Below are 20,327 nucleotides of genomic sequence, written 5' to 3' on the forward strand. Positions count from 1 at the left end.
CGCTCCAGGATGGGTAAATGAAAAACTACCAAAAATAAAACAAATAGTGCTTTTTCCCACAATTTGAAACATATATTGATCTACTACCCATATGTAAAAAATATATGCAGAATGTATTTATGAATAAATGTTGCAATGTTATGGCCAATTTTTAGTGTAATATATTTTGGTGTTTGCGTTACATTGCGAAATGTACTCCTATGTATGTGTTTGTAATGGAAGCACATACTACAATAAAATCTGCCTAGGATTTTTTTTTCGCATGGTGAAATTAGTACTCGAAATAAGTAAAATAGAAAAAAAAAATAAATAAAATAAGGTTAAAGAAATGTGTTTATTCACATATCAAATATTCATTAGACAGACGTGCGTTTGCAAATGCATGGGGCAGTTAAGCCCCACTCTCCAGGCCAACAGGGGGCAAAATGTCTTCGTGTCGCAATAAAGGAGAAAACGGAGGGAAGAATGAGACATGAAAATCTGCAGAACATAGAATGAACTGGAACTGATGTAAGTGGCAAATCTCTCTAAATAATACTGTAAAAATTCAGCCAACATTCACGGTGCTTTATCCGTCTCTCCCGCTGTAACCGCATCAGATAATGATGAAGAGAAGCGAGCACAGAAAATAGGGGCTTGTATAACTGAAGCTGAGGTTAGTGAATAATGCCAGCAGCACAAGGTTGCCTGGTGTCTGATGCTTACAGAGGTTCTGCTTCTTTATCGGTTCAGATTTCTTCTTTCAGGTGGCGGTTAGGATACTGAGTGAGCACAGTAGAGAGGTCCTAATGTAACGTAATACACAGCCAAATTAGCTAATTCGCTCCCCTCATACTCCTTATATACGGTATAACGTTATAAATTAGGCAAACACTACTCACTAAGCTCAGTTAAACAGTAACAGAAGTGATTCCTTTAAGTCTGGAGCAGAGTGACTAATACTAACCGCTTTGTTTGGATTTATTTCAGATATGGTGCTAATATCCATCTGACTCAGTGACTCTTTGTTTTTGTCACATACAAAGGACCCCCTCAGTCCTACCAGCTGAAAGTTTCTGCAGCTCAGACCTGAAGAAATCCAACATCCTGCAGAAAAAGGTTGCTTTTTATGTTCTTATACAAGCAAACCACTTCATACTAGGCTTCTTAATCCATTACATCAGCACTGTAACGCATGACGTCTCACAAAAATGACTCACTGTTTGGAATAACCCAAGTTTTAATTCCTCAGATTTTGCACTAGCATGTCTGTGTCAGTCATCATTAAGTGGGGCGGGCAGGAGTACTCCATCAGTTCCCTGTCCGAGGAGGACACGGTGCTGGATCTCAAGCAGTCCATCAAGTCTCTCACAGGAGTTCTCCCTGAGCGCCAGAAGCTGCTGGGCCTGAAGGTGAAAGGTAAAGGATCGTTCTCCAGACATAATCAAGCATAATCACGTGGCACTCCTGCTGCTGCTGCTGCTCTGTCACGTGTGATATGTACTTCTCTCACTTTGGAAAGCTGATGAGTTCATGGAGCTCTATGCTTGCAGGTAAGCCGGCAGATGATGACACAAAGCTGGGCACCTTGAAGCTTAAGCCAAACACCAAGATTATGATGATGGGCAGCAGAGAGGAAAGCCTGGTAGGTTTCCAGGCCTTGTGTGATGGACAAGACCGCTTTACATTGCCCATTTCAAATCAAATCTTATCTTAATTTCACCAGTTATCAGCTTTATTTAAGTGGCCAACTATATTGCATACTAACAGTCTCATATCGGATTAATGCCTTTATCAGGTTTCAGGAAATCTGTAGTGGTGAACGTATATATGGGGATATGTCAATGTGATATTGTTCCCATATTAGTCAATATTAGTTTGTAAAAAAAGTTCCCTGTAAAAGCAAAACTGACTACTATATGATTTACTGTTGAAAAACTGGAAAAGAAGTGTGTGGCAGACCTTTTGGAGTGAACTGAGTAGCAGTTCTTTGGCTTCAGCACCTCATTTTTATGTAATCTTGAAGGAAGACGTCTTGGCCCCACCTCCTGAAAACGATGACGTGGTCAATGACTTTGACATTGAAGAGGAGGTGATTGAGGTGGAAAATAGGTCAGTTACTGCAAATGTATCCTGATTACCTGAACATTTCATACTTTTGACCTACTAACCCATTCCTGTCCTTTATAAATGTCTGCCGTTCTTCATTCAGAGAAGAGAACCTGGCTAAGATAGCACGTCGTGTCAAAGAGTACAAAGTGGAGGAGTTAAACCCACCAAGAGAAGGGAAGAGATTACTTGTTCTGGATGTTGACTACACACTATTTGGTAAGTAAGAGGCAGCTATAACATTTTAGTACAGGTGTGGCAGTGACATTCAAATACGGTGCAAGTGCACTTATGTGCCTCATTATATTTAATTCATTTTTATTTAATTTTTATTTACTATATAAATATTTATTAATTGATTGAATGATTATACAATTTATCACAAAATTGCAAAGCAGAATTGGCCATAATAAAATCAATAAATTAGCATAATTGGCAAAAATCGATGTTTTCGACTCTACGTCCTTAATTAGTACAGTAAACTGGCATAAACTTAAAGACAGAGAGCCATGGTTTCCCCCCGTGACCTTGGAAAAAGCTGTATGTTTTGTTTGCCATTTGTGATGAAGACTGGTCTACTGCACAAACCAGGTGGACTCATTTGCATAAAGTTAAATCTGCGGAACTTTTTCACTGTGATGAGGTAGATATTATGACACCCTAAACCTTCACGCACCATGCAATGCGCCAGAGCTCACCGCTGAAACCTAATGTTTTAAAATGGAACAATAAAAAAGCCTGGAGAGTGTGTGTGCCTGTGTGTGCCTGTGTGTGCCTGTGTGTGCCTGTGTGTGCCTGTGTGTGCCTGTGTGTGTGTGTGTGGAGTCCGTACAACTAAGAAAATGTAATTAGTATAATATATGATAGTTACGTTTCCTAACTAAAGGACTAAGGGTGTCACTTCAGGGACATTTTAGTACCTTATTCTGAGACTGTATGAATCAAATACAGTGTGTGGTTACTTTAGCATGTATTTTGCACAGTACTAATTGGTGTGGTGTAAACCTCCATTTCTTATTAGCTACATTAGCCTCATAGCTCCTGTGCAAAACTGATAACATACGTTTATACAGCAAACATATCTGAGCAGATCACATTTGGAGTAAAGGAGAAATTGTTCACATTTTGTTTTCTACATCAGGCAAACTACAGGACAAGCTTTCTTTAAAGAGTACTAAAATGTATTTCTTTGTTATTTATCCTGAGATTTTTGTCGGCAATTGTGGATCTTTTTGAATTCTCCTTGTAGATCACAAGTCATGTGCAGAGACGGGGCAGGAGCTCATGAGGCCTTTCCTCCACGAGTTCCTCACCTCTGCCTATGAGGATTACGACATCGTCATCTGGTGTGAGTGACTAACCAGCCCCCAGTTTCCCTAATGCACCATAGAAGTGTGATTGTCATAAGATGAAGAGGGAGTCTGAGCTCGCTCTGCCATCTCAACATTGATTTGTTGTGCTCCCATTCAGGGTTTGTATAATTTGTGTTGGATACAGTCTAAACCGCATCCTTTCACCTCATTCTTTATTGTTCCTTTTCAGCTGCTACGAGCATGAAGTGGATCGATGCCAAAATGAAAGTATGTCCAACAAGTTATTCGTTCCAGAGTATAGGAATCTTGTTTTGGAAGCCTCTGAATCTCTATTTTATTCCTAATGTCTTCATCATATAAAATGTAGGGGTGGAAATGGGGTGTTTTGTTTAAAATTTCTCTCATCGGTGTGTGTTGCTTTAGGAGCTGGGTGTGACAGATAACCCCAACTACAAGATCACCTTCATGCTGGACAGTGGAGCCATGATAACAGTGCACACACCTAAAAGAGGGATTGTGGAGGTGATGTATTCCAAAAAATAACATTGTAATTAACTTTTTTTTTTTTTTTTAAAGCTAAAACCAATCTGAAGCACATGATTGTGCTCAAGCACTTAAACTGTACAGTTACACTTTACAAGCATTTCATTTGTCGTATTTCATTGCCTAATGTGTATATTAGTTGTAAGTCGAGATGGGCACAATTTAAATTTGTCATTGTAATTTCACTTTTTTGTTAAAAGAAAGAAAAGTAGTGTTACTGAGCCAGGAGGAAAAAAAAGCTAAAATATGGTGAAGTCACCATGTAAAGTCTTTAAAAGTCAGAAGCGGGTTTCTCGGTAGTTTTTCTGACCACGTCATACATCTTTACATGTTATCGTCACACATACAGACTCAGAAAGTAGGTCCGGCTAGATGTGTAGTTCTCAAATGCAAAATCAGCATTATTCCGATGAAGATATGATAAATTGTAGATCATTCACTTACATTCTTGAAAGACACATCTTTCACCAAGTTTTGACTGAGTTCTCTTTAAATACTCTTTCAACACACCCGCAATCTTCAGATTCATCCATTCAGGGAAAGAAGTCCAAAACACGATCAACAGTACAAAACGTTCTATGACACATTTTGTGTCACATTTGACATATTTCCACCAGAGAGGTCTTTACATTTTTACATACAGTGGGGAAAAAAAGTATTTAGTCAGTCACCAATTATGCAAGTTCTCCCACATAAAAAGATGAGAGAGGCCTGTAATTGACATCATAGGTAGACTTCAACTATGAGAGACAAAATGAGGAAAAAAAATTCAGAAAATCACATCGTCTGAGTTTTAAAGAATTTATTTGCAAATAATGGTGGAAAATAAGTATTTGGTCACTTACAAACAAGCAAGATTTCTGGCTGTCACAGACCTGTAACTTCTTCTTTAAGAGGCTCCTCTGTCCTCCACTCATTACATGTATTAATGGCACCTGTTTGACCTCGTTATCTGTATAAAAGACACCTGCCCACAACCTCAAACAGTCACACTCTAAACTCCACTATGGTGAAGACCAAAGAGCTGTCGAAGGACACCAGAAACAAGATTGTAGACCTGCACCAGGCTGGGAAGACTGAATCTGCCATAGGCAAGCAGCTTGGTGTGAAGAAATCTACTGTGGGAGCAATAATCAGAAAATGGAAGACCTACAAGACCACTGCTAATCTCCCTCGAACAGGGGCTCCATGCAAGATCTCAGCCCGTGGGGTCAAAAGAACGGTGAGCAGAAATCCCAGAACCACACGGGGGGACCTGATGAATGACCTGCAGAAAGCTGGGACCAACGTTACAAAGGCTACTGTCAGTAACACACTACGCCGCCAGGGACTCAGATCTTGCAGTGCCAGACGGGCACTTCAAACTTCAGACAAGCGTCTGAAGTTTGCTAGAGAGCATTTGGATGTTCTGGAAGAGTATTGGGAGAATGTCATATGGTCAGATGAAACCAAAGTAGAACTGTTTGGTACAAACACAACTCGTGTTTGGAGGAGAGTGAATGCTGAGTAGCATCCAAAGAACACCATACCAACTGTGAAGCATGGGGGTGGCAACATCATGCTTTGGGGCTGTTTCTCTGCAAAGGGACCAGGACGACTGATCTGTGTACATGAAAGAATGAATGGGGCCATGAATTGTGAGATTTTGAGTGCAAACCTCCTTCCATCGGCAAGGGCATTGAAGATGAAACGTGGCTGGGTCTTTCAGCATGACAATGATCCCAAGCACACTGCCAGGGCAACAAAGGAGTGGCTTCGTAAGAAGCATTTCAAGGTCCTGGAGTGGCCTAGCCAGTCTCCAGGTCTCAACCCCATAGAAAACCTTTGGAGGGAGTCGAAAGTCCGTGTTGCCCGCCGACAGCCCCAAAACATCACTGCTCTGCATGGAGGAATGGGCCAACATACCAGCAGCAGTGTGTGCCAACCTTGTAAAGACTTACAGAAAATGTTTGACCTCTGTCTTTGCCAACAAAGAATATATAAATAAGTATTGAGATGAACTTTTGTTATTGACCAAATACTTATTTTCCACCATTATTTGCAAATAAATTCTTTAAAAATCAGACGATGTGATTTTCTGAATTTTTTTTCCTCGTATTGTCTCTCATAGTTGAGGTCTACTTATGATGTCAATTACAGGCCTCTCTCATCTTTTTAAGTGGGAGAACTTGCACAGTTGGTGATTGACTAAATACTTTTTTCCCCACTGTAGTACAGCTTTAAGATGAGCATCTAAAAGTAGGTAGTAGTGTAGTAGCGACGTGTTCACAGCAAACTCCACACCTCTACTACACCACAGGAAGAAATACACACCTAACATCACACAATGAAAAAAGAGTGCATGTTGTTTCAGGCTAGATTTGTTACAGAATTGAATCAGATTCATTCTTTTGTTTTTCAGATATCTGATATGCCATCTCTGTCTCTAAAGACATTTTGACTGACTCCCATTGTTGAAACACTGAGGGGGGGATTCAATTTTTAAAAATTTGCTGTATAATGTAGCCTTATAGATAAGTGTCTATAATGCAACCTTGTTCTCCTCTCAGGTGAAGCCACTAGGAGTAATATGGGGAAAGTATGGTGAGTTTTACAACAGAAAGAACACCATCATGTTTGATGACATTGGAAGAAACTTCCTCATGAATCCACAAAATGGACTGAAGGTATGAGAAACTTATTACGATTGCACATTATTACATATGTGTGTGATTGATAGATGACAACATTTCAGTTTTACAAGAAAACCATAATATGCTTAATATGCTTTCTACTCTCTTTTATTTGTAGATTAGGCCATTTATGAAAGCACACTTAAACAGAGAGAAAGACAAGGAGCTTCTCAAACTCTCTCATTATCTAAAAGAGATTGGCAAGCTAGATGACTTCTCAGGACTCAATCACAAACACTGGGAAAGGTAGGTGTACAGCAGAACCTGACTGTTCTACTCTTATAGTTTGAGTTTACACTCTTATATAGGTTTTGGATATATAAAGAACAACCTAAAGGCAACAGCTCATCGAACAATTTACTTGCCTTAATGTAGTCAATCATTCAAGATGTTTGAAATTGACTTTATGAGCTTCAAGTGCAAAACTAATTTTCTCTCAATTAGCAATGAGCAAACAGTGCGCCTAAATCAGAAGATCATGCCAAACACAATCTCAAACAGACTTGCTTTGTGGTTTGTATGCAAAATAGTTTTATACAAACTGATAAAGAACAAACAAATTGTCTGATTAGTTGTACAGCTGTCAATGCTCAGTAGCTCCCAACAGACAACGTACAGCGCTCAAGCTCAAATAAATAAACATTACTCACTGTAATGTCCTCTAAAGGTGTTATAGCTCCAATTAGAATTTACAAATTTCAACTTTGCAACTTTAGTTGCTTGAAACCTACACAAAACTAAATGGCAACCACTGTAAGCATCTCAGACAATCAAAACAATGGTACTGTTTCAAGTAATCATATAAAATGACATCAGTTCAAGTGGAAGTGATTTTACTGCATCAATGGACAAGCGAATAAAACAGAAATCTCGGTTTATTTGGGAGGCAAATGATAAAATTATGACAGAACAGGAGGCCGCGCTAGAGTCCTTGCTGAACTTGTGCTTCTAGGACTAAGGAGGCATCAAATATAGCAGTAATGGCTACTTTAACATTAGTTTTAAAGGCCTAATGTACACACAACAAATAAAAAAATCTATATTATAAAGCACTCTCGATACATGACAGATATATAAATATAAAAAGTTATTAAAGCTGAAAAAATGAAGATAAAAATGCAACAGATACGTAAATCAACATGCAACTCACAACATGCAACTAGTTGCATTAAAGTTTCAGCATTTAAAAGCAGCTTATCTGCTGCGGAAATTAATGGCGATTCTTTTCTTCCTTATTTGTGTAATGTCCTGTTATTCTGGCACTGCACTTTGGCTACACAAGGCAAAAGCTTTTGACACCCCTGCTATAGTCTTGTTTGTTGCGCTACTAGCATACTTTATATTTAATATGACTGTTGTTGCAGGTACCTCTCAAAGAAACAGAGCCAGTGAAGTTCTCAACATAAGCTAGAAGCGCTGACCGTTCCTCAAGAACAAGCGGTGCTGGACACCCACAAGCCCTCAGCAAACAACCCCCTACCTACAGGCCATCTTGCTCTTTCATCTCTCCATGCTCTCTTGTTCCTGGGGAAAAAAAAGGTTCGAAATATTCACCTTTACAGTCACACGTTGTTCTTTTTAAGCAAATAACTGCATCAACTGTAGCTAGCACAAGCATGACCGTCTTCCCTCCCTTGATCTTTTCTCCTGGCTTGCTGATCATTTTATATGGGCTGAATGCCATATTGAGGTACTGAGCCTGCCTGATCAACTCAGAGGGTGAACAGAATGATACAGTGGTACAGGTATAAGAACTGGTGCCCTATTTATTTTCTACTTTTTGTCACTGATATCAGCCTGAATTTTCCCCCATTGTGCTTATTGGCCAACAACAACGTGTCTTGCTTAGTGCAAGTGCAATTACATCTACAAACCTCAGATCTACTGTCAGAGTTTCTTCTCTTCCTAGCATTTCTTTCTTTAAAGGTTAAGCGTGCAGAGTTAAAAATCTGTAGTGTTTTTGTAAGCATCTAATGTGCAACACAAAGCACATACAGATTGGGTCTGTTTGAAGGACTGTAGGACTGCACTGATAATGGAATTGTAGGCAGATGTTTCTGATATTTTCTGATATTTTACATGTACAGTTGTGTGTACATGTTGTGGGCACCCCTGTCAAACTCATTTTTTTAATTTACAGTGAAAACAAATGAACACATTACTGTTTATTTGCTGAATTTAACATTCGGATAAAATAAAACATAATTTATGAGCTGTGCAAACATTATGGCACATTTAATGTATTTTTCCCCAGTGTGTTAAACTCAGCAACTAAGTGGAAATTGTGCATATATTTAAATCTCTTGTTCTAACATGTATTCACTTTAAGGTTGACTGGGGGTGTTCAGACTTTTGCATACAATTGTATTTGTTTATGCTGATGCATAAACATTTAGAACTTGGGACTACATCTACTTGAATTAGCATCACAGAGAACTGTAAAATGCAGACATTTTAGCACAGAAGCCCAGCATCATGTTAACATTCTGCTCTTCCAGAGTACAATAAATACACCAGTGTTGGGTTGGAAAATCAGTCAAATCTAAACCAGTGCTGCTCACTTTTTAAGCAGTTATCTACTGATACCGATATGTTTCCAATATTATAGTCAATGTCTAATTTTCAGCATTAGTTTCCCTTCATGGTAAACTTATTTAAATTGAACTTTTTGAATCAACTTTTCAGTTTGGCGAGCATATCTTCAGTTAAAAGAAACGTCACCACTGTTGTATCAAAGCCTCATAACAAAAACACCCGTTTTTAAATTCTTATTATTTTGTTTACATCATGTGAAAACACTAGCTACCATTATATTCATGATGAAGTGACCAATAGGAATGGCCCAAACATTACTTGAAAGTGAACTTGGGAGAAGAAAAAAAAGGTATCATTTTGAAGATATGGGGTTTTGTTATTTTATTATTTTTTGTTATTTGACATTTCCTTGTCTCTAATCCTGGGACATCAGTTAAAAACCACTACTTGTCCTCAAAGCTGAAATGTTATGAATCAGATGTGCTTACAGTTTACATCTCACAAAATCTTCCACTCTGTTGGATATTTTCTTTTTTCTATGAACATCTGTAGAGCTTTACTTAATCTCAGTATCACTTTACTTGAACCCTGCACCACTACTGTTGCCAGTAATGGTCATGATAGATGCCGAGCTGTTGTTAATGGCATGGTTATGTCAGTATTACGCATCAGGGTTCAAATGAAGTGTTACCATCACCCGTCAGAAGGCATAGTAGCAGGAGTTGTTTCTCAAAAATGGCATGCTAATTGGAGGACAGGCAGCATCTAAAGGTTTACATAACATTTTTCTAGTTGGACTATGAGATATTTATTATTGAATTAGTTAATAACTCATTCATAGTTTTTGTTGAGCATTAAGTTTGTGTTGATTGCCAGCTTTTTTTTTTCCTTTCTGACTCTTGACTGAGTCAGCCAGCAAATAAATGCAAGAACAAGCTGTTTTGAAGACTGACATTTTTATACCTATGTGACATTGAAACTTGTATTTTGAGTTTTCCGTTTGATTTTTGGATGGAATTTGGAATCTTACCATCTGTATTTACTTACCTCAAGTCGCTAGTTGTCCCCTCGTGGCCCTAGTCGTGTATTTTCTCATTCATTTGAACAGATGTGGGCACTGAATTTATGGATGCAACTCAAGTGTAAATAAAATGGAAATGATTTTATAATCATTGAACGAGTCTTGAATGATAGAGTTTAATGTGGATACAACAATACATCATTAACATAGTGTCTACAGTTATCCTGCATAAATGCAGCAGTACAGTAGTTTCCTTTTAAATATAACTTATGAAAACATTCATTTAGAACATTAAGTTCTTCAGTAAACTACACAAAGTGTGTATTAACATTCTTCAGATATTTAGTAGATATAAAGTATAAAGATGTCCGCTGAAGCCTACTGTGGATATGGGTGAACGAATGTTTTATATATAGAAGCGATGAGTAAATGGGGTTCAGAATTACTGGTTGAAGTGAAATGTTTTCTTCCAGACCTGTTCAAGATAAAAAAAAAAGAGAGAGATTTGGTTGAGTGGGCCCTCATTCAGAAAGTATAACATTATAACAAAGCGAAGCCAGCATGGAACCTAAGCTCCAAGGATTTCTCAGCATTGTTCATTGTTCCATTGAGATGTAAACGAAGCCATTCAGAGTGGTTTGGTGTAAAGGTGCATTGTAGATGTCTTTATAGTGGTGAGGACGGTAACCAGGGCTTGTGATGTCTACAGAATTCAAGATGATCATGAAACAATGTTTGACATCAGGCAGCATCACAACCGCTTAATGTAATGGCTTTCTCTCAGGGAGATTTTAGAACCATTAAATACTTTGGATGTCTGGCTCCCATCATCACCGCTGTAAATAATTCTGACTCCATTACTCTAGAGCTCAAGTTTCTCTCGAACAGAGCACTTCACATCAAGCTATTGTGAACGACTTTGTTTACATCTTAACCGTTTAATTATTTAATCTCAAAATCCAGTTGATATCGGCTCTTACCTTTATTTCCGGGTGACCCTGTAATGTGAAGGATAAAGTATATTAAAACAAAAAAGTTTCAAGGATATATTTTGGTCAATAATGTTCCCTGTATAAGACAAGATGTGGTGGACCACCAGTGGACCACAGAAGACCTGTACTGTGAAAGCAAGGTCCAAGGTAGGTGTCTAGCTGGACTCTATACAGTCAATATTCAACTTGGCATGAAATGTGCATGGTGCCATGAGGGAACCTTGACAGCTACAGAATAGTATACTCACTTATGTTGGCTCCACTCGCTCCAGACTTGATTGGTGAAGAAATCCTGGGCCCGCACACAAAAAGTATAACTCTTCTTGGAGGTAACTTTATACTGTGTCTGGTTGGTGTAGTGGGACTAGAGGATATAACAAAAATACAGTCTTTTCATAGCATTCGTAATGAACAGTCAACTGATCCCCAAAAAGATTTAATAACATAGGAGTTTCTAACTATATCCCTCCTGTTACCTTCAGTCTCACCCCAGCAAGTTAAACCTCCAGGAAATATGGGAATTCTGTCTTTCCCTCCCCCATGTCATGTGAACTATCAGTGGTTCTCGCACTACTACAGGTTTGTTTACATTAGGTTAGGAGAGGTTTGAGACAGAGGGAAGATATTTAACTTTAAAGATGATAAAATCGCATGTTATATTGACCTCACTCCCATTCAAAACAGCCAAAGCTAATACAGCCTGGGGTCAAATTGGGACCAAAAAACACCGATGCCTCCAAAGTGTGTACAGGACATTGGAAACATATCATCATGTTAATTTTATGGTAAAAATATGAAGCAAAAAAATTGTTGTTTATTTAGGGATGTTAAACACTGAATGGGGTCAAACTGACCTGAAAGATAATACAAGGGTTATGATACGTCTGAATGTGGTGATCCAACAACATCGATTCTGACACTAATAGGCCACTGTTCATCACTGTTACACCACTGTTTGAAATCACTTCACTAATATGAAGCGTCTTAGCTCAGATAAATAAAATGGTGCTAACGTTACACAAATATTCTATAGGTTAACCAATTTGTAGGAAGCTGAAAAAACGAAATGTTTGGTGATGAACGGAGCTGGAATACCAGCGTGCTTCATATTTGAAAAGGGGTAACCAAATCTTACTGATCAAATAGCTATATGTTTGACATCGCTTCTTGCTGTTCCCAAAATACTGTAAAAAACAGTAAATAACATTAACTGGTATTTGAAGGAAGGAAAATGCATTTTGACTTCCAATTCATCCTCATACTACTATACTATATGTCCACCTCAAGGTCCACCTGTTTATCACTAGAAAGCAGGAAGGCCAGAACAGTTTTGCTTGGAAATGTTTGGATTGTGGGGGTCTACTCTTAGCATTATGTAATGTGCATCAGTGAACTCAAAATATAAGCAGAATATTAATGCGAGTGGACAGTTGAAAGGTCAGGTGTTTTTAGGAGGTAAGGAGCAAAAACAATGAAGCTGCCTTTGTGCACTGTTATTGTGGTGCTTGTATTCATGTTATTAACTGTCTGAAAACATTTTCTATTTCGTTTTTATTATTAAGTCAATTATTTTTTCACAGAGTTTTATGACAAAGTGCCATCACAGGCCCCCTATGGTCCACTGACCCCCTCAGTTTAGGTACAAGGACCACCAAGGGGTGGTTTGCAGCCCACTTGTGGTCCTTGGCCAAGCGGTCGAGAAACCCTGCTATATACTGCGCTACTGAAGTCACTAATGCCGCTGTCCTTTTTAAACAAATTACTTAGTGTGGTAACATGCAGTTTTGGACACAACCTTTAAATCTGCGGGTCAGTACATCAGCACTGAATTACTGCATGTACAGGACATGGCCTCACCTCTGAATGGTTTCCAGTATGGTCACAGTCCCTGCGATGAGAGAGCACTTTCACTTCGTACTGGAGTGGATAGAAAGTGCACGGAATGTTCCACGTTTTTGGGGCTTCCCATTCAAACTCATCGTCCTCGGTCTTCACAATGTGCAATTTGTCTGGTTTGACTGCAACATACAGAGAACGTCAATGTACCGTTTCTACACTCTCCACCTTATATCAGTTCCACTTACTATATAGGTGCACCTTGTAGTTCTACATTTACAAACTGTAGTCCATCTGTTTATCTGCATAATCTGTTAGACCCCTTTCACCCTGTTCTTCAGTGGTCAGGACCCCCACAGGACCACCACTGAACAGGTATCGTTGAAATGGTGGATCATTTTCAGTACTGCAATGACATTCCAGTAGTGCTGCTGGGGTTTTTAAACACTTTGTCCACTCACTGTTCACTCTGTTAAACATACCCGACTTGCAAATGTCCAGTGAGAAGCAGCAATTAATCTGTTTGTATTGGTCATCCTCTGGTCCATCATCAATGGTCACAGGATGCTGTTGGCTGGATACTTTGGTTGGTGGACTATTCTCAGTCCAGCAGTGACACTGAGGTGTTTAAAAAACCCCAGCAGCACTGCTGTGTCTGATCCACTCAGACCAACACAACACAACTAACACACCACCACCACGTCAATGTCACTGCAGTGCTGAGAATGATAAACTTATGCTTATGATAGCTTTTACACAAGATAAGAACTGCCCATTTTACACCAACAGAGGAGAATGTTGGTGAAATATATCAGACATTTAGTGGACATCAGAAAGTTATTCATGTGTGTTGTTTGCCCACAAGAGCCAGATTAACCTACTTGAAGGGAAAACATGGATTAAGGTTCCCTGAGGCTTAAATGCATATTCTGAACAGCTGTGTGTTGTCAGTGTGTATTTGCATCCCCTCTTCCATCCACAGTTCTCTCTTTGGCGAACTGTGAATCTATCAACTCTGCATTTAATAACACTTTTTTCTTTCCTATTAAAGCACTGTAGGGTTCTAGTAATCATCAGGTCATGCTTCAGATTTTTAGATCAACATCTAACTTCACACTAGGCCCTTTTCTTTCCTAGCTGTGTGGTTTTGGTCATGTCTTGTCATGAGTTGAACCTCTTCCTAGCTTCACTTTTCATTGAGGAGCTATGCTGTTAATCAGCTCTGTCTCTTTTACCCGATTTGCCCTATAGGCTCCTCAGTTTGTGCCAATGAGAGATTTTTCCATAGCAAAGTACTGACATGAACAATTTTCCCAGCTAGGATGATCTCGAAGCTGGGCAAATGCATAACCAAAGGCTATAGTTGAACACAGGTGGAGGTAAATCCACCTACTGGGTGATTTTAAACTTTACTGGTTAATTCTCTGCTTATGGGATCGTTAGCCTTTTCTGAATGGCCTTTTTTGAAAATCTTATGTGCTTAAAATGTGATAAAAGCGTCCTTTTTGTGTTTAGCATGCTAAAAATTGTAGTGCTTTCTACTTACGAGGAAAACAATCTAATTGTTCAATCCCAGTGTGTAGTAACACAAGGTGAAAAACTACACAGTCGTACAATCGTATGCACTAGTTTGAATACCCCCCCACTATGTGTTCATGTGAAAATAACACAATAACTTCTCCACAGATGTACACTTAAATCTGACATTTTCTGCAAATTTCGGAAAATGTATGTATTATTTTAAATGTTTATTATTTTAAATGTTTATATTTGTCTATATATATATATATATATATATATACCTATTTTTACATCTTCTATTTTAATTCTTTAATATTATAGATATATTTATATTTGTATAGTATATTTAATATTACTGCTACACTGGAGCTGAATTTTCTGAAGCTTCATCTGATCTTCCCTCCCCCTATGAGTTCAGGCTGTTAACACCCTGTGTAAGACGGGACTGTCCAGAAGGTGGCACTTGAAGCTCTTACTGATTTCATGGATGAAGAACTCTTTTACATGCTCCTCTAAGCGGTACTGGTTGCGGACTAGCAGGGTGAGGTTGATACGAGTGACCTCCTCAGCGTATGGACACTGCTGTTCCTTGCAGGTCAGTCCAGTGTTATCAGGGTCCAGGGTACAGTTGATCAGTTGGGTGTCCCTGCAGAAAGGTGGTCTACTTAGTAAGGATGTAAATCTCTTGATTCTCAACATTCCCATTAAATTAAATTCAGTGCATTATAAACTCTCAGATTATAATGAATTCACCGGATACACAGATGTGACTGCACTGTAAACAATGAAAGTTAACTACATTTTGAGCAAGTTGATTTTCAACAAACTGACATTTTCACTCAAAGAAACGAGGCGTAACTCAGTAGGTTGGGCAGTAGATTTATTTTTTTTTTTTTTACATATGCCCAGTTTACAGTTTAGGGACTATTAACTCAGTAGTCGTATGCCTATATGCTTGTTTTCTGGATTGCTGTGTTTTAAAAATAACTTTTAATTTTTTTTTCAAAAGCTAAGCTAGTAAAAATGCAGCTTATTTTATTGAATACAATCATATTCTATGATAATCAATTCTGACACTTCATAATCAATGCAATGCACTGATATCAATGCATTATGATACATCAATGCATTTTTCACCCCAACGTACAGAATCAGATATAGGCTACAATTCCAGCCAACCAGTATTTTCCCAAATGAAGTGATTATCCTTCCCTTACCGGAAAGCTTTGAAGGACACCACAACTCCATTCCGTATTGAATCCCATTTCCATGAACAATGAAATGGGCCACTGAAGTTCCTTGCTATACAGGTAATGAATTCTGGGGAGAAAGCAGAGATACATTTTGTGAAGTCTGTACAGTCTGGTCTTTCTCAACAGCGTGAATATCTGTAGGCACCAGCTGCTCAACTGTCCTTTTACTCACCTTTGTCAGTGCGTGTCAGAATAGCCTTCTCAAAGTCCACCGGTTTGACCAGCACCAGCGTTTGGTTGAGAACATCTCCGGATGCACTGTGGCAGGTGAAGTTGCCCCCCATCATGGCGTGGATGGTGACTTCTATGTTGTTACCCGTTGCGGGAATGTGTTGTCCGTTCCTTTGCCAGTGAATCTCAGTTCCCTCGAGCTCGTCCCCACAGCGTAAAGGGACCACGGTCTTCTGCATCATTGGATCTCCATCCACCTCCAAAGCAATAACTGCAAACAGTTGGATTCACTCATGAGACCAACAGCTCTACCGTAATTATAATACAGCATCTTCATCCTGCTATACCACACTGCAAGCTCTGCCACATGTACACGGCCACACACATTCAAGCCCACATTTGCTTTGTGTTGAAATTAGCTTGTCTTGAAATACCATTCAAAAGTTTGGAATCACTTGTTAATTTCTTGATCACCACTTTAAACATTAGACACCATTCTAGATAATAATCTGGACATGTTTGAAATTTCTTAATTTTTTATCACTTTAAACATGTGTATGCACCTATCTATCTATCTGTCTATCTCTATCCATCCATCCATCCATGCATCCCTTTCAGTTGACCTCTGTCTATCCATCCAACTCTTTCAGTTGATCTCCATCTCTCAGTTGATCTATTACTTTCAGTTGACCTCTGTCAGTCTGTCTATCTATCTATGATGGATGAATAATGACTAAATGTACTTCATACTTCATGATGCAATTACCTCACTTCAGGGAGAAATATACTACGATTATGATACATTTATACCAGATCTTCAAGCAAACATCTTGTTCTCAACCTAAACTCTATATATCCTAAAGTTCTAAGTACATGCACACATAGAAAGTATTTGATACCTATACATCCAACAGCATGTTTTCCTAAATACATCTAAGATAAAAATAGCTTAAAAAGCTAAAATGTCTTGAAAAGATCATCACCATTTGGCTTGATAACCTGGAGTGACTTGCTGTCTCCCAATTGAAGAAGGGTGAGTTGTAAGGCGAAGAAGAAAATCAAACTCATCTAAAGGACAAATTGACAAAAAACAGTCATCTTTACACAATTGAATTCTAGTTTGTAGAAAATGATATAAAGTCTAGCCATTATATTTAATGGAATGATGGCTATACACAGTTACTGTAGAGAAGAGCGAACCCCCTTTAATCCTCATTTGTAACTACAGCAGAAGAAAAAACTTTATTTTATAATGTAAGTCGATGTAACAGTATTTTCTAAAACGTTTCTATTGGTCTGTTTATGATGCATTACACACTCAATATAAAGAGCAGCTCAGTTTTACATCATGTAAAACAATAAAAAACGACAAAAACTACCACGATACATGTGTGAGTGTGTGTGTGTGTGTGTGTGTGTGCATGTGTTAAAATTCCATGACCAACTGAACCAATTGAGATGCTCAAAAATACGGTTTCATCGACTTCCATTCAAAATCAAAAACATCTTTTCCTTCACCATTTTGTAGATACAAAGTTTTGTAGGTACAGCAACAATAAACATTTTATGTACTGTATATTATACACAAGTCATTTAGATTTAAATAATATAAACCAAACTCTGTCCTACCTTTTCTGTCTAATCAGAATGTGCCTCCTCCTCTGTGAACAACACTACACAATTGACAGGAGAACTGAATTCACTCTCATTTATAGGCAGGTGAGAGAGAAGCAGAAAATTCCCAACACTGGACATTACACACACAATAAGGAGCGGTTACAGCATCAACAAAAGGCTGTCAGACCCACTTTCACGGGGAATTTCTTTTGTTTACATGACCTCACTGGCAGGTGGCCACACGTGCCTTTCTTTTAAGGCCACCTTCAACCGAACATCACAAGTAGACACTATGCAGAATATACACTGCTGTTTGAAAAGCTTGACCAAACACTAGTGTCCAGTTGCATCAGCATGTCACATTTCCACATGGAATTTTTGTTATATCTTTCAAGCCTTAAATGTCAACCTAAAAAAAACCTGCGGCAATGCCATAATGAAGGCAGAATAAGGAAGTGCACTAATTACACGAGAAGTGTGACAGAAGAACCTGGACACACTTTTGCAGATGACGCCACAGGGAAAAATTTGATAGAGGAAGTCCTCTTGGAGGAAAAAGGGGAGCAGGACAAAGGGCAAAGGGCTGTTCTACTGAAGAAGGCCCTGGCCTACATTTAGGGGAAGCTCTGCTAAGCGTTGTGGTGTCAGAATGACTTACACCTGCCTGGGGTCTTCAACACTTGGTGAACCACACGTTAACGAGTTTACCTCAGGGAATTCCACGTGCTTTTATTGTCTAATATAACAATGCAAGAAAGGAGTTCTCAGTTATGTCGGTGTCTTTTCTGGGAATAGACAAAAACATTGACATCTCTTGCAAAACCAACAGATTGCACCAAACCACATTAGTGTTGCAAGTAGATTTTCCACAAATGTTACCTTTCACAGTACATGCAGCACTGCTGTGCCTGATCCACGCGTACCAGCGCGACACACACTGACACAACACCATCACATCAGTGTTACTGCAGTGCTGAGAATGATCCACCACCCAAATAGTACCTGTTTTGAGGGTCCATGGAGGTCCTGACCACTGAAGAACAGGGTAAAAGGGGGCTAACAAAGTATCAGAGAAACAGATGGACTACAGTCTGTAACTGTAGAACTACAAAGTGCACCTATATAGTAAGTGGAGCTGATAAAATGGACAAAGAGCGTAGAAGCAAGAGGTGGTCATAATGTAATGCCTGATCGTTATATGTCCCAACAAACAGAAAGTGAATGTAGGTTTTCATCAGCTGTTTTGAGACAAATACATGTAAATAAAAAAAGAAGACAACACTTTTATTAAGACATGTCCCGGGTCTTAGGGCAAACAACAAAAGTTCTAATTTTGGTCTGGTGCTAAAAAACCTTTAGAAAGCTGTTTGTTTATTTGTCTGTCCTCAGTTGGAAGCTACTAGTTGTCTGAGTCAAGACCGAGTCCAATTCATTTTTGAGTCAAGATCGAGACCTGGACACTGAGTCCAAGTCAAGACCAAGACTTTGTAGAGCAGTTGCGTCCGAGTCAGGACCGAGACCTGGACACAAAGTCCCAGTTGAGATCGAGACCAGGATACCTCGAGTCTGAGTCAAGGCTGAAACTTTGTAGCAGTTTTGTCCAAGCCATGACCAAGCCTTTGTTGCAGTTAAGTCCGAGTCAACACTGAAACCAGAACACATCGAGTCCAAGTCAAGATCGAGACCAGGACACACTGAGCCCGAGTCAAGATAGGGACCAGGAGTGGCTGAGACCAAGACAAGGCGAAGACCGGATTAACATGAAATATAGTAATACTGATATTAAAAGTAATATTATTTTATTGTATATCATCATATTATAGTCCAACTTTGCGTTTCAACCATTGGAAGCAAATGATGGCAAGGTTATTCTCTCTCTTGCTCTTCTCTGAAACTGAAAATATTTCTACTCCAGTATATTTGTTTTTTTACTTCTTCTACTTCTACTAGAGTCATTTCTCCGTTAAAGGTACAAGTTTTAGTTTAGGCTTCACTCCTATGTAGAGATGACACAGCATCACACTTTCTTTTCTGATACCAGATATTGAAACCAATACTGGGCCAACTGCAATGCGGTATTTCTCCTAATTCTTAAAAACTACTAACTTCAATTAACTACTAATTAACTACTTTTAACTTCAATTAAAATGAGCATCTAAAAGTCGGTAATCATCAAACGACTCAAACACTTCAGTTCCCCACAGCAAGTGATCAATGTGACTGGGTGCTATTTGAGGATAGAACTTTTGTCCAAGTCATTTTGGGCTATTTTTTTTTTTTTTTGGTCCAATTATCATGAAATTCACACACAATGTAAAGGGCAACAGGCATTTTCAAGTTATGCCAATTATATATACATATAAAAATCTGGTATCATGACAACTCAGCATGTTGATTAATCATCTTTCTGATCTTTCTGACTTACTGGAGAGGGATTATCCCAGCCACATACACTCCTCCACAATGACACATGTTGATTTCCTAAGTAAACGCAAGTGAACACATCCTATACAGACCTCACTTAAATATTACATAATAGGGAAAAATGAAATATAAACATGTTCTACAACATCTGCAAAAGTTATGTTTATTTTTTCCAAAACGTTCCAGAGTGTTCTCTGTAGTGGATGTGTAATTTATTTTTACTTCTTTTTTAAAAATCAACAAATCATACCACTTGACCAGGGGCGCCCAAACTTGCGTAACAGTTCAGCAATTCTAACTTTCACCTGAAGCTGAGCATTAAGTTCTCATTACTCCAAGTG

General features: G+C 38.7%; 2 protein-coding genes across 3 annotated transcripts; one reads left to right on the forward strand and one right to left on the reverse strand.

Moving 5' to 3' along the window:
* The first annotated feature begins 406 nt into the window (after positions 1-406).
* On the forward strand, positions 407-10,323 carry ublcp1 (ubiquitin-like domain containing CTD phosphatase 1). 2 transcript variants are annotated; one of them, XM_017705160.2, is made up of 12 exons: positions 407-510; positions 970-1,098; positions 1,232-1,398; positions 1,533-1,624; positions 2,006-2,091; positions 2,192-2,307; positions 3,338-3,436; positions 3,631-3,668; positions 3,825-3,923; positions 6,494-6,610; positions 6,735-6,862; positions 7,981-10,323. In XM_017705160.2, exons 3-12 carry the CDS (start codon positions 1,245-1,247, stop codon positions 8,006-8,008), a joined length of 957 nt encoding a protein of 318 aa, XP_017560649.1. In that variant the 5' UTR covers positions 407-510; positions 970-1,098; positions 1,232-1,244; the 3' UTR covers positions 8,009-10,323. The 2 variants fall into 2 exon arrangements, with proteins under 2 accessions (XP_017560649.1, XP_017560650.1); XM_017705161.2 differs by having other exon boundaries at positions 428-510; positions 1,026-1,098.
* Positions 10,324-10,334: 11 nt separating this feature from the next.
* il12bb (interleukin 12B, b) lies at positions 10,335-17,715 on the reverse strand. The gene is made up of 9 exons (XM_017705112.2): positions 17,575-17,715; positions 16,929-17,013; positions 15,947-16,216; positions 15,739-15,841; positions 14,998-15,167; positions 13,022-13,182; positions 11,413-11,528; positions 11,153-11,170; positions 10,335-10,647 (listed from the first exon to the last, which is right to left on the reverse strand). Exons 2-8 carry the CDS (start codon positions 17,011-17,013, stop codon positions 11,155-11,157), a joined length of 921 nt encoding a protein of 306 aa, XP_017560601.1. The 5' UTR covers positions 17,575-17,715; the 3' UTR covers positions 10,335-10,647; positions 11,153-11,154.
* Between the last annotated feature and the right edge of the window lie 2,612 nt (positions 17,716-20,327).

The sequence above is a fragment of the Pygocentrus nattereri genome, chromosome 16, assembly GCF_015220715.1.
Source record: "Pygocentrus nattereri isolate fPygNat1 chromosome 16, fPygNat1.pri, whole genome shotgun sequence".
Lineage (NCBI taxonomy): Eukaryota > Metazoa > Chordata > Actinopteri > Characiformes > Serrasalmidae > Pygocentrus > Pygocentrus nattereri.

Coding starts and splice junctions, on each gene's coding strand:
- il12bb (XM_017705112.2), bottom strand. CDS start 17,013: ATGAGTTTGATTTTCTTCTTCGCCTTACAACTCACCCTTCTTCAATTG. Junction 16,217..16,928: donor CCAGGTTATCAAGCCAAATG/GTGATGATCTTT, acceptor AACTGTTTGCAG/TTATTGCTTTGGAGGTGGAT. Junction 11,529..13,021: donor ATACTGGAAACCATTCAGAG/GTGAGGCCATGT, acceptor TATATCCTCTAG/TCCCACTACACCAACCAGAC.
- ublcp1 (XM_017705160.2), top strand. CDS start 1,245: ATGTCTGTGTCAGTCATCATTAAGTGGGGCGGGCAGGAGTACTCCATC. Junction 3,669..3,824: donor GGATCGATGCCAAAATGAAA/GTATGTCCAACA, acceptor GTGTTGCTTTAG/GAGCTGGGTGTGACAGATAA. Junction 3,924..6,493: donor CTAAAAGAGGGATTGTGGAG/GTGATGTATTCC, acceptor TTCTCCTCTCAG/GTGAAGCCACTAGGAGTAAT.